Source organism: Misgurnus anguillicaudatus, chromosome 19, assembly GCF_027580225.2.
Source record: "Misgurnus anguillicaudatus chromosome 19, ASM2758022v2, whole genome shotgun sequence".
In the NCBI taxonomy this organism is placed as follows: Eukaryota; Metazoa; Chordata; class Actinopteri; order Cypriniformes; family Cobitidae; genus Misgurnus; species Misgurnus anguillicaudatus.
In genome coordinates, this window is record NC_073355.2 from 39,686,539 (window position 1) to 39,700,763 (window position 14,225).

The 14,225-nt window shown below is 37.1% G+C and overlaps 1 protein-coding gene and 1 long non-coding RNA gene across 2 annotated transcripts; both read left to right on the forward strand.

The window, feature by feature from the left end:
* On the forward strand, positions 1–882 carry LOC141350844 (erythroblast NAD(P)(+)--arginine ADP-ribosyltransferase-like). The gene is made up of 2 exons (XM_073856676.1): positions 1–54; positions 136–882. Exons 1-2 carry the CDS (start codon positions 1–3, stop codon positions 880–882), a joined length of 801 nt encoding a protein of 266 aa, XP_073712777.1.
* A 10,279-nt stretch (positions 883–11,161) lies between these two features.
* LOC129425739 (uncharacterized) lies at positions 11,162–12,061 on the forward strand. The gene is made up of 3 exons (XR_012359367.1): positions 11,162–11,248; positions 11,506–11,632; positions 11,721–12,061. It is a non-coding gene; the product is annotated as an uncharacterized lncRNA (long non-coding RNA).
* Positions 12,062–14,225: the final 2,164 nt, after the last annotated feature.

Here is a 14,225-nt window from a genome sequence, read left to right on the forward strand (position 1 = left end):
ATGTTGACTGCAGCTCTTTTTCTCATTGTCACCAGTAAAGTTGTCCTAGGACAGGTAAGATTGAATTATGAGTCTGTATATTATTGTACAAGCATAATGACATCATTACTTAAGTTATTATAATTTTGGATATAGGATGACAGACGGCCTGTTAAAGAACAGGGAATACCTTTAGATATGGCAGAGATTTCAGTTGATGACCGGTATGATGGCTGTGCAGCCGAGATGAAGGACTTGGTGGATAAAAAATATCTAACCGAAGAAATCCGTGCTAACACATCAGGCTTTGGAAAAGTTTGGGAAAACAGTACAAATAACATCCCTGGACCAAAAGACAATCTGCAAAAAAACCATTTAATTGCCATTTCTGTTTATACTGGTGTTATAGTATATAGAAAATTCAATGAGGATGTTAGGACCGGTAAACACGAATACAAAAACAAGACATTCCAATGGTATTCGCTTCACTTTTGGTTGACAAAAGCAATACAGACTCTAAAGAAAATGCAACAGGAATGCAAGTCAACTTTTAGTGGTACCAATGTTAAATATCATGTTGCCAAGAACACAGAGATTCGTTTTGGCTCATTTGCGTCCTCTTCTCTTTATCAGAATGTAACTACTAATTTCGGAAATGAATCTTGTTTTGAAATCGAGACTTGTCACGGTGTTGATGTGGCAAACTACTCCCAGTTTCCTAATCAGAAAGAGGTGTTGATTCCCCCATATGAGACATTTAAAGTCACTGATATCAGGACAGGTCAAAAGGATGACTGGTGTAAGACTGTGTTTGAGTTGAAGAGCACTGGTATAAAAAGTAACTTAAACTGTGTGCGGTGGCATCAGTCAAGCCCAAGAAATATCAGATGTAATTATCTCTGACTGATCAGCCTTTACATATTTTCATTTCAATTTAAGCATGGCTTTTATAAAGGTTAAGGATTGCAGCTTTAAGTAGTTTATCTGAATGATTGTCATTTAGTTATTTTTTTTCAGATTATATGCAGAGTTAAATGCATTTGTTGCATATTAGCTGTTCTGTTGCATACGTACACTGTAAAAAGTTCTTTGCTGCCTTAAATTGTTTAGTTTAATCAACTTGGATTTACAAGTCATTTTAATTTACTTTTATTTACCTTGAAATGAGTTGTCATATATTACAAAATATAGTTGAAATAAGTCAACTTTATTTGTTGTAGCAACTCATCTCTTGTCAATATAAAATAAAGAAGGTACAGTAAAATAAAAAAATAAATTGAACTTATATTTTTGTATATAGTTCTTATTTAAACAGCTTTACCCCTGATAACAAACCCTGATTCCCCAGATTCATCTTGACCGGTAAGTTTAATGCTTTACTCCGCTGTCTGGTTTCTCATGCTATGTTTGAATTTGTTACAAAAACCAAATAAAATATTTCAAATGTATATTTTGTGTCAAATTCTTATCATATATATTTATGCATTTGGCAGACGCTTTTATCCAAAGAGACTTACAGTTCATTACAAACTATAATTTTTTATCAGTATGCGTGTTCCCTGGGTTGGAAACCATGACCTTTTGCTGAGCTACAGGAACACTTACGTGACAAGTAGTCATTCATTTACTCGCCCTCATGCAATTATTATAATATGATAAGGGATAAATAAATCATGGTAGTTAAAGTGTAGTAACTAGGTTACCTATTAATCAAACTTATACCAAAGTCTGGAAAAAGATTAAAGTCACATCAGTAAACACAGTAAAAAAATGTCTCTTTTAGTATTTGTTATTTTAAAGTGTTGTGTCTTGTATATGGCCGGTGAATGTTCACTGATCGCCCTCTTCAGGTGTAATGATGTAAAATCACTGAATGAATTAGTAAATGAAATCATTTAAAGAACTACTTGAGAATGACTTTGTGAGCAGGATCTTTTAAATAAATTTGTCATTGTGTATACTAATGTATGTATACTAATTGTCCTGCATCTGTATGCAAGATTAAGAGAGTTAATATCCTCATGAATTGGTTTTAACTATTACATTGCTTTGACTGCACATCAACAGCCGAGCCTATGGGCCATATCGCATTTTGGATACATCAGTGATATACTGAGACTTGACATATTTATCCCAGTTAAATAAACACATTTTTTAGCCCTGCTTACTGTTATAGATCCAAATTAGACTGGTTGGCAAAACATCCCAAAAAAACATTGTCCCATACTATAAATCTGTATGTCTTGTCTGCTGTTTTCAATTCCTGATTCTGTAAATAAAATCTCACTGTATCAGCCAACTGATAGTGGGAAAAAAATCACCACTTTTAATGCCAAATATCTACATTTACATTTCGGCATTCAGCAGATACTTTTATCCAAAACAATTTACTGCACAAAGCGAGGAAGCTTTTTAAAGTCAGAGTTTTTAACAATGTGCTTTTAGATATTTTTGAATGTTCTGAGATGCAACTGACCGGACAGAGTTTGGGAGATCATTCAACCAGCAAGAAACTGTAAAGGTGAAAGAGCAGGAGTATCATTTTGTGCTCTTTACCAAAGGTACCACAAGGCGTCGCTTATTCACCGATGGCAGGGTTCTGGAAGGGGTGTAAAGCTATGGTTAAACTAGACTGAGCATGCAAGTATTTGCCGGACGTTGCTGTGGGTGGTGGGCGGGGAGCAGCTCATCAATATGATCTTTGGCTTCGTCCATTGGTCCCTTTTAGGACTTGAACTCTGCTACGCAGCAACCTCTGAAATATCATCATATGAGCTTGCCTTTTTGGTCTGACTCATTCACATGTGTATGAATGGAACGAAAAGCCTTGTGTGACATTACCTTCTAAGCCAGTGACAAATCTGAATGCAAGCAGGAATGGCTTAACCATTAAATTCATGAGTGTTTCCCCAATCATTATTCCATAATCGGGTCTTTAGTGATCCGGGATGTTTATTTAACACGATTGGCTCTCTAAACTGCCCAAATAGTACAAAACTGACCTAATATTTAATTAATATATCCATAATGATAAATTGAAGCATGTTTGGTTAAACTTTGACATTTTCATTATCATCAAACAAATAAAAATGTACAGATCCACACTAATAATTCAGTCACCATAATAGTCAGAGCACTAGTATCGCGTAGCCAGACTTTCAATACTGAAGGTCTGGTGTTTTTCTCTGCTTTTTATGATTTTAGATCTAAATATGCAGTAGTTTTAAGCAATAAGAACCATTTTTCATAACTAGCTCTTCCCCACCATTGACGAGTTAACACGTCAATTAATAGAAAACGCTTCCATGGATAAACAAGTTTTCCCAACAATCCGTAATACCGCTATCCACCAGATGGTACTCTTACCCAACTTATGCAACCCGGAAGCAATCGCTAACATGAAACAGTTCAGACACAGCGTAAGCAATCGCTCTAAATCAGATTTCTATCAAAAATGGCCAACCGGAATCCATTTAGTATTGTTTGACGGCATGCTTCAAAGAATCTTAAAGACCACTATCATGATTTTAGATTTTTGTTTGCAGTAGCAAAAATAGCCTTTGACGTATCTCGAGACAACTAGGTGATGCTGTGTCAAAACAGTGCATGGACCCTCAGGTCATGACTGTAATTACATATTCCCAAGTTTCATGTCAATACACAAATCATTTGCGAAGATACAGCCTCACATTTGTTTTGGCATGCTCGCAACCGATTTCATTTTCGTGGTATACGGATTAGCCTATCAAAAAGCTTTTGAAAAGTTTTTGTCTTGGGTGTCTCTAGATGAGGGGTCTCCAACCCTGCTCCTGGAGAGCTACCATCCTGTAGATTTTAGAACCCCAATCAAACACCGCTGTGTTGGAGCATGGTTAGAACGGAAGTATGCAGGACATTATAGCTCTCCAGGAGAAGGGTTGGAGACACCCCAAAATTTAGTTTTTTTTATATTTCAAAATGGTTCTATGGGCTGCCATAGACACAAGGGCAGAAGAAGAACAAGTGGAAGAATCATAGAAAATTAACTATTTCAATATGGGTCTTGAAATTTTCTTAAAACATTAATCATTGTTCTCTATCCACTGATACTGTTCCCTGTACCTATTATACAGGCCAGTCACACCTTTACTGTACATTAAGTTATTTTAATGGCACACTAAAAGTCATAAATGTGATTTTAAAAATGAGCGATTGTCATAAAGAAATGTTAGGGGCAGTTGTAGCCTAGTGGTTAGAAATTCAGGCTTGTAACCAGATAGGTTCAAGTCTCACAGCTGGCTAGGGTTGCCACCCGTCCCGTGAAATACAGAATCATCAGAAGAGCGCGAGAAAAACTCAAGACAGTTATGAACTTGACAGAGAACTTACCTGCGCCTCGTCCATTAATTGTATATAGCAGGAAAAGTTATCAGTCTCTTCTCAGCGTGAGAAATGGTGTGGCCTGTGATCATGTGAACTGACTGAAATGCGTGTGTCTCACAGTGAATGCGTGAGACTTGAGAGCCCTGTATATATATATATTTTTTTTCCCGATATACTTTTTTGAATATCAAAGCATTTATTTAATTTATAATTACTAAGTTATGGATCTGTTAATTTAATAAGTTAATAAAATATGGTTAACATCTCACAAGTTCCTCCAAAAGCTTATTTTTTGTGGTCTCAGTCACACTTTGTTGGCCTATGTTATTTATTGTCATAGCTGTGTATTCAATATGACCACTTAAGTTGTGATAGTGAGAAATTCATGTTATAATGTGATATCATGTGGCTGCTATAATGTCACCCTATGGCTGGCAGGTTGTGACTGTGGTGCCCTTGAGCAAGGCACCTTAAGCCTAATTGCTCCCGTGTGCTGGGATAGCAGCCCACTGCTCTGTGTGTGTGTGTGTGTGTGTGTGTGTGTGTGTGTGTGTGTGTGTGTGTGTGTGTGTGTGTGTGTGTGTGTTCACGACTTGCAATGCGTGTGTTCACGACGTTTACTTTTTCACTTCACTTTTCATTAACCCTTATGTGTTGTTGGGGATGTTTTCATCCACTAGAGGGTTTTTTTTACTCTTAATTTGGCCACAACTTTTTCTCTGTTTTATCAAATTGAATGATTTTTGGTGACAAATCTTATATTTACACACATTTTAAGAAAATGCTTTGAAATTTTTTAAAAACTCAACAATATGCTGTGGGCAAATTTACTACCCTTTCGTGTTGTTAGTGGATGAAAACATCCACTAAATTCAACGGCTATAAAAATGTATCAGATGAATATTTTTTCCAAATTTTTTTACATAAATCTGTTAATCAACCTCAGTACTCATCAAAACTACCAAATCTTCACAAAAATTCCATGATTTTAACCCTTTAATTGCCAAGTTTATAAGGTGTGTCACTGATTTGGGGAAAAAACACACACAAAATGACTGATTTTCAATATAAAAAGTGATTGTAAACTGGATTTTTGTTTACCTTTTTCACAGTCTTGGGCATGCCAAAGATTGGTAAAAACATTGGCTTTGAAACATTTTTAGTTTTTGTGTAGCATCAGTTTTAATTTTTTTCTCCCTCATTTATTGTTAGTGGCTGTTTTTTCCCCATTGACTTCCATTATAACCACAATTTTTGATTGAAGAGCTATGACACCTTTTTATCATGCATTTTTGAATGTTGGTGTTTTTTCCTTTTGCTAAGAGGTCAAATTTGTAATTTTTACAGTTTATCACAATGTGGCACTATTAACCCTTTAGTAGCCCTGTGCAAAAACAAAGCTTAATTTCTGACTTGTACATTGAGTTATATGGAGTATAACTCCATAATAAAAGAATATTATTAGTGTGTGTGTGTGTGTGTGTGTGTGTGTGTGTGTGTGTGTGTGTGTGTGTGTGTGTGTGTGTGTGTGTGTGTGTGTGTGTGCATGAAAAAAAGATATTCTGTAAAAATCTTCTCTGCATTAGACATTAGATTTATGAACATCATTATTATGAACACATAAGTGTTTAGTCATTCCAACAGGGCTTGCAGCATATCACTTGGTGCTCTCTGCAAGTTTGTCTGGAGGGACAGCAACTCATGCACGAGGGAGGTGAAAAGCTGTTTAGGAGAAGGCTTTCCTAGAAGACCTGGGAAAATCTCTGCAGCAATATTGAGGAGAGAGCATCACCCTCGCACACCAGTTGCTACTGCACTGGTGAGAGAGATTCAGTCTCCTGCAGCTGTCTCTCCAGACACAAATCCACAGACACCAGCAGGCACCAGCAGCTCAGGAGTGAAGAGGGGAACATGCAATTGGTGCAAAGAACAAACATGTCAGCACTTGCATCTGTTGTGGTGGACACACTTTCAGAGAGCACCAAGTGATATGCTGCAAGTCCTGCTGGAAATACTGAACACACACACCTGCACACATACACACTAAAAGTTAGTTTGATTGTTTAGTTCTCCATCCATCCTCTACTCTTGCTTCATTGTTCAATTTATTTGAAGTTGTTTTTGTGTTCATAGTAAATGATGTTCATAAATTTTTACAGAAATCTTTCTCACACTTGCATTTTATACCATACAAACTGTAACCCCAACCATCACAGAAACCCTTCTACTACTTCACATTTTCAAGAAACATCATTTTGTTTGATTTATAAGCTTGTTTCCTCATGGGGACATCAAAATGTCCCCACAAGGTCACAAAAACACTGGCATTCCTATCTTTTACAATTGGTCCCCACAACGTGATAATTACCAGGTACACAAACACACACACACGCACACACACACACACGCACGCACACACACGCACACACACACACACAAACATGATTTTATCATGGAGCCACACTCCACAAAACACAATGCACAAGCCAGAAACCAAGCCCCGCTTCCGCACAGGGCCACCAAAGGGCCAACAGGGCCACACGGCGATCAACAGTAAAAATGACTAATTTGACCTCTTAGCAAAAGGAAAAAACACCAACATTCAAAAATGCATGATAAAAAGGAGACATAGATCTCCAATCAAAAAATGTGGTTCTAATGGAAGTCAATGGGGAAAAAACAGCCACTAACAAAGAATGAGTGAGAAAAAAAATAAAACAGATGCTACACAAAAACTAAAAATGCTTTAAAGCCAATGTTTTTACCAATCTTTGGCATGCCCAAGACTCTGAAAAAGGTTTAAAAAAAAATCCAGTTTACAATCACTTTTTATATTGAAAATCTGTCATTTTGTGTGTGTTTTTTCCCCAAATCAGTGACACACCTTATAAACTTGGCAATTAAAGGGTTAAAATCATGGAATTTTTGTGAAGATTTGGTAGTTTTGATCAGTACTGAGGTTGATTAACAGATTTATGTAAAAAAAATTTGGAAAAAATATTCATCTGATACATTTTTATAGCCGTTGAATTTAGTGGATGTTTTCATCCACTAACAACACGAAAGGTAGTAAATTTGAACAATGCACAAGGGTTAATACTGTTGCTTTTTCATTAATACTAATGCTTTTTACATCTCTGATCTCCATCTCACGTTGGACTGTGCCTGCTGCACCATGACTGCTCCTGTTATGGTTTCTTCTTTCATCAGCTTTCTTTCTGATTGGGTATCATTTTATGTGATATCTAAAGCATGTGTGCGTGTTTTGTCCTTGGGGTTCCTCCAATATTTACGATTTGCAATCGAAGCGGCCCCGACATGCTTCCAAGCAGATTGACTCACTCTTAACACATCACAAGAAAATCTGATAAGATAATCGGTACCAATTCAGCTCAATTATCTTTTGTGCTGGGCTTTAGACTGTGCTACAACAATATTGTTTTTTACTTTAAGAAAGTGCAAAATGTATTATAAACAATTATAATAGGTTCAAATGGTATTGTATGTTTAAATGTACTTTTACATATACTTTTTATTGTATTTCTAACCTATTACTCATAATAAACTCACCATACACAGCTTACTTATTCTCACCTTGTGCTTTCTGAGTTAAGATGTGAAACTAAACACCATCATCATGGTAGTTTCCCATCCACATCGTGTTAATTTGGCTGTGAACTGCACTCATGTACTCAGCCTATATTATGTTTGACACTTTACTGAAAGATGATCTCAAAACGTTATATTTTGAAAGCTCTCTGTGTCCTCTGTGTCCATACACATAATTTTTTTTAATACAGAGGTCTGAATATGTATTTTGCTATGGGATAATATTATATATATATATATATATATATATATATATATATATATATATATATATATATATATATATATATATATATATATATATATATATATATTATCATATTATATATATTTGATGTGTAGGTCTACACGTGTGTAAGTACGGACTGGGAATGTGTAGTATTTTAATGAAAAGGCTATGGAAACAGAAGAAACCAGATTTAAAACTAATGAAAGATTTTTTTTCCAAAGAAAACAGCTCTAAAAACTTGTCCTTCTTTGGTCAAAAGGTGATTTTACCACCTCACCTGACGCAATGAGTAATGCTGTATAGTTTTATAACATTGTTATCCACATTTACACCATACTCATACTCAAAATTTGCTTTCTGAGAAGAAATTTGTGGTTTTCCTTGCACATCTTGTTAATGTGGCTGTGGATTCCACCAAGGCACAGTTTTCAACATAATTCAACATCAAAGTAGGGTTAGCAGATTCTCAGGATGGACAGACACCCTCACCCCACTGCACACATAAAAGTATCTGTATTGCTATTGCAACAGATAATAAATTTTTGCTGATGGGTTATTTATTTTTGTGGGTTAAATTATATTTGATTAAAATTCTTGTATTTTACTGAAAGTAACACATTTTTTGTTATGAAGAGGGACCAGTGCAGAACCTGTGTACGTTTCCTTGGTAACTAATTGGGTTTTTTTCCAGGCGTTTTGCTAGTTTGTTTGTTTATCTATGACTAAATTCATGCAAGATCCATACAGGCATGCTTGGGAGGGCCAATTTGACATTTACAATTCACCTAACCTGCATATTTTTGGCCTATAGGAGGAAACCAGAGTGAACCCATGCTGACACAGGGAGAACATGCAAACTCCACACATAAGGCCACCAGGGGCTTGAAACAGGGACCTTCTTGCTGCGATGCAACTGTGCTACCCACTGAGCCACTGTGCCTCCCCGAAATGTTGCTAGTAAATGTTAAAAAAGAAAGTTTTACAATTTGGTATGATGGTTTAAGGTTTGGAATTTGGGCTACAGCATCAATGGGTTTATTTTGTTCCACAGATCTGGCAACCCTGGATTTATGATTCTGCAATTAGCCTTTCGCCGAGCCCCGCCCCCCTTAGTTACTGTTGCTACTTCCGACAAACAAATGACCAGCGCGACAGATTGCCATGGCGGAAAGCGATATACCCGTGCGTGTCAGTGATATTTTTTGGCGCAATACCGCCGCGATTTCCTCCAGATCGAGGCAAAAGGGGTTACAGTATGCAGTGGAGGGATATATTCAAAAAATAAAAATATGCAATGAAGGAGACACGACTACTATCGAGGCTAATGCTTACCGGTCTCACGCAAGAAATGAGAAACCACATGACCTAACTCAAATGCAATCAGCACAGCCTTGTGGACCAGTCATGCTCTTGCACTGCCGAGTAAGTTATCTTTCATATGGTATAGTCTATTAATGTCTATTGCGAGTAGCTATTTTGTTAAAATACAAGGGTATGTTGGCTAGCTAAACCTACGTGTGTTTCAAAGCCATTCAAAGCTAACTAACATTTCTCTGTCTGTTGTTTTGAGGATAGCCGTTTTGAGAATCATAATGTTTTATTTATGGTGATAGATTTCACAAATAGGAAATTGTTTTGTCTTAAAAGTTGCAGGACAGATAATATAATAAATAAAACTTATAATATAATAAAATTGCACAGCATTTACGGGATTGGGAAACTCAGGGGTAGGTTTTCCGTTCATAAAATGCTACATGAAAGATAAAACAAATTATTTAAAGTTGATTGTTAAGGGGGCTATGTTCGACTTTGTCGTAAGCTGACGAAAAATAAAGTTGGGGAGCTGAAAGTCCCAACACAACAGCAGCTAACGTAGCTAGCGTTAGCTAACATGTTAACTAATGTTGGCAAAATAACTCATTAAATTTAGCATAGAGAGTAGGTTAACATTCTGGCAATTATATTCATGGTAATCATAACTTTGGTCCAATTTGTGTTCTTGCCCCTAGTTAGTAGATCTAGACCACACTGTAACTAGTTAGCTGTAAGCCTTACCTTTGTGCAGACGTATTTATGCTTCGTAAATGTTCAACACATTTAACTGAATGGGGCAGTCCACAATGTTTTATCCATTGAATGGGGCAGTCCACACTGTTTTATCCATTGAATGCACCGCTCACAAACGCTGCGGGCGTGAATGTTTGTCGGAGGTGCTCGCATAGTAACGGTTGCTGTGATGTGTGATTGGACAATGGCCGTTTTGGGGGAGGGGCCGGCGAAAGGTCAATTGGACTGAACTAACTTGATTTAAGAGTCAGAGTGATGAAGTCAATTAGTATATGAGGGGATGATTAGTAGGACATTGAGCAAGTTTGGCCAGGATGCCGGGGCACACCATTAACTCTTTTTTGAAAGACGTCCTGGGATTTTAACGACCACAGAGAGTCGGGACCTCTGTTTAACTTGTCATCCGAAGGACGGTGCTTTTTGAAAGTATAGTGTCCCTATCACAATACTGGGGTGTTAGGACCCACACAAACCACACGGTGAGCACCCCCTGCTGGTCTCACTAACACCTCTACCAGCAGCAACATGGTTTTCCCAGAAGGTCTCTCATCCAAGTTCTAACCAGGCTTAACCCTACTTTGCTTCAGTGCGCAACGAGTCTTGGGCTACAGGGTGATATGGCTGCTGGCCATACCGTAGTATGATCATTTTCATAAGATTTTTAAATTGAGCAAGTTATGGTCATTTAAAAGTACCTGCACCATTAAAACACAATGCTATAAGTTGTCAGAGATATGGCTGCCAGGCAATGACGTTAGAGACTTCACTGTAAGACATCTAGCCTTCATTATACAGATGATAACTATAAAAAAATACTCATTAAATATTCAGATGTCATTTTCTTGAAAACCTTTGACCCGCCTACTACTTTCAAAAGTATAAAACCCTCTTAGTTTCTTGCTCATTGCCAGATCTCAACATCATATCCACTTTACTGAACTTTGACTTTGAAAATTGAAGAATACTGGAACAAAATCACCTGAAGTCTGAACATCTGAAAAGGTTTGTCACTGTAAATGATTTTGTCCACCAAAGATACCTGTAAAATATTATTAGACATTCACGCTAGTCGTCTGCTGTCAGGCAGGTAACGCTTGAGTTAAAGAAATATTTTTGCTTTTTTAAATGGCTCTTTATAAAGTATATTGAATGCATCTTCATGTGTAAATTTAAAACTATAAAAAGTTGTGATGTGCTGTTTACTATTGTGCAAAGATTTTGGATTTATAACACAATGTTGTATTTGTTGTCATTTGCAGCTTCTTCGCTGTATTATATTCATACCTGATCTCCATTCGTTGTACATCTGAGGATTCAGACTAAATCAGGATGTTGACCACTGCAGCTCTTATTCTCATTGTCACCACTAAAGTTGTCCTAGGACAGGTAAGATTAAATTAAGAGCCTGTATATTAGTATACAATCATGATTACATTATTACTAAGCATATTAAAATGTTTCTCATTGGATATAGGATGACAGACTGGGTATTAAAAGACAGAGAGATCCATTAAATATGGAAGAGGATTCAGTTGATGACCGGTATGATGGCTGTAGAGGGGACATGGTAAAATTGATTGAGAAATATCTACCTGAAGAAATCCGTGCTAACATATCAGGCTTTGGAACAGTTTGGGAAAACAGTAAAAAAAAGATCTCTGGACCAAAAGACATTCTGAAAAGAAATCATTTAATTGCCATTTCTGTGTATTCTGATGTTATTGTATATAGACAATTCAATGAGGATGTTAGGACCGGTAAACAGAAATACGAAGACAAGACATTCAAATGGTATTGGCTTCATTTTTGGTTGACAAAAGCCAGGGACGTCACTAGGATTGGAAGACAGGGGGGGCTCAGCCCACAGAGTATTTGTAACTTGTGTTTGCAAAATGTTTGCACTCACATCTGACTGAGCTACAATTATGTCAACATCCAGTCAAGAAACCAAGATGTTAACAAGTAAAACATGACAGACATATCCTCCTCTTCCATTTCTACTCTGTTAAATAAAAGTTACTGTAATGTTAGCTTTTAGACACATCAAAGCTGCATGGGGGAATTTAGGCCAGACTTTGCTCCTGATTAGTTATTCTATAAGCAATGACTTAAATGCTATCTGTATGCTTTTGTAAATATATGATAAAGTAATAGCATACTATATCTAATTTCTATATTAAGTTGTCCACACACAGAATGCTATGGTGGATAGGTTCAATCAGATTGCAATTTTGTTTGACTTGCATACAGTTTAACCCAAGAACTAGAGTTTTAAAGTCATAGTGATATTTGACAACACACAGGTTTGAGCATTTCTCAATTAAAGATGATTTATTCTGCCAAATGAATACAATGTATAATATAAATCAACAACAAAAAGGCAGTATTTTACCAGGTAAGCTATTGATATGGATCCTTTTTAAGTGGCTACTGTATAAATACAATAACCTGATGGCGGAAGGAATAAAGATTTGGAGTAATGATTACTGTATAATATGTACTGTATGACTGCTTTCATTTTTGTTTCACATGTGTATCTGTGGAGAGTGTGGGCATTTACTCATCTTTAGCCTACTTTTAGGTAACATCTACCGTACGTATTTAATATTTAATTTATCACATTGGGGCAGTTTCCCGGACCAGGATTAGCTTAATCCAGGACTAGGTCTTAGTTTAATTAGGAAATATAAGTAGTTTTAACAAACATTCCTTACTAAAAACATTACCTGTGTGCATTTTGAGGTAAAACAAAGGGCCCTGATGTATTTGAAGATATGTAAGTGCAAGTTGTTTTCAGTTTGGAGAGCTCTTAAAAGTGTTTAAGTCTAGGACTAGTCTAATCCCTGTCCGCGAAACCGCCCATATATGATTAAAATAGTCTCAGGCCTAGTTAGAATATAGCTAGCATATTAAATATAATGAAAAAAAATGTAGTGTATGCTATGCATAGTGCCTAGACCTGCCAACAAATGCTTATTGTTATAAGAAATTCAAGAAAAGAAAAGAAAAACTATCCTTAGACCTATAGACCATTACTGACCTCAATCACACCGGGTCCGGCTCCCTCAGAATCAACTGGCCTGCCAATCTCCTGCAGCTGCTTCTCTTTCTCTCTCCTAAAATATTTTCTAATATCCATCTCATCTGCTCAATGAATTGAAGGATACAACAGTATTGCATTAACAGGGACCCTATGACATTTAGTTTTCAGTGACAACAACATTCTATGGGGATTGATACTGTTGAATATGCCTCTTTTAGAGATATTTTATTTTAGAGATATTTTATTTTAAAGATTATTAGGCCTATATTGTTGGCAAAGAATAAAGAGTTGTGATTAGATTGCTAAGTTAACAATTTCTTGTATTTTGCTTGTGCAAGACTAAAGTTTTTCATGACATAGCAAACCAAAATATTCCCATTCCTTTACCTCAAGAAAACGTAGCTAAAGGTAAGCAGCCAGCAGGTAATTAAAAACAACTTACAATTTCACTCCTCCGTATCACGACACTTACCAATCTTTATTTTACCATTAGCGTGCGTACTAGCGTGTGTATTAGTGATGGGCAGTCCGGCTCTTTCCATTGATTCGGCTCTTTCGGCTCAAGCGCTGGCTCTACATTGGCCCTGTCCCAAATGGCGCACTTCATGTGGACTTTCGGTCTCGTGGCCTTAAATTGCGCGTTCTCGCTTAGTCTACGAGTCCGTAGGGTGTCCCATCTGTCATTTTTACGCTTTGAAGTGTGCTCATCAGCGCCTCCTTTGCCCCCTTGATGCGGTCTTCAGCGAAGCCCGCACTGCAGCAGGCTTCGCGGACTTTGCCAACCCAGAAGTCCTTGCGAAGGGGCAATCAGACCAATCAGACGACGGAAGGGAGGAGTTTACACTGACGGGCAACTTCTCTACCTATTTCCGGTGTGATGCTCGAGTCTGTCCCAAAATACGACTCCGGTGCACCAACGTGGACTCGCATCAAGGG

Bases quoted from the DNA above. Each gene is read 5' to 3' on its own strand.
- LOC141350844 (XM_073856676.1), top strand. From the start codon at position 1: ATGTTGACTGCAGCTCTTTTTCTCATTGTCACCAGTAAAGTTGTCCTA. The intron at 55-135 runs GTAAGATTGAAT...TTTTGGATATAG, and splicing joins GTAAAGTTGTCCTAGGACAG to GATGACAGACGGCCTGTTAA.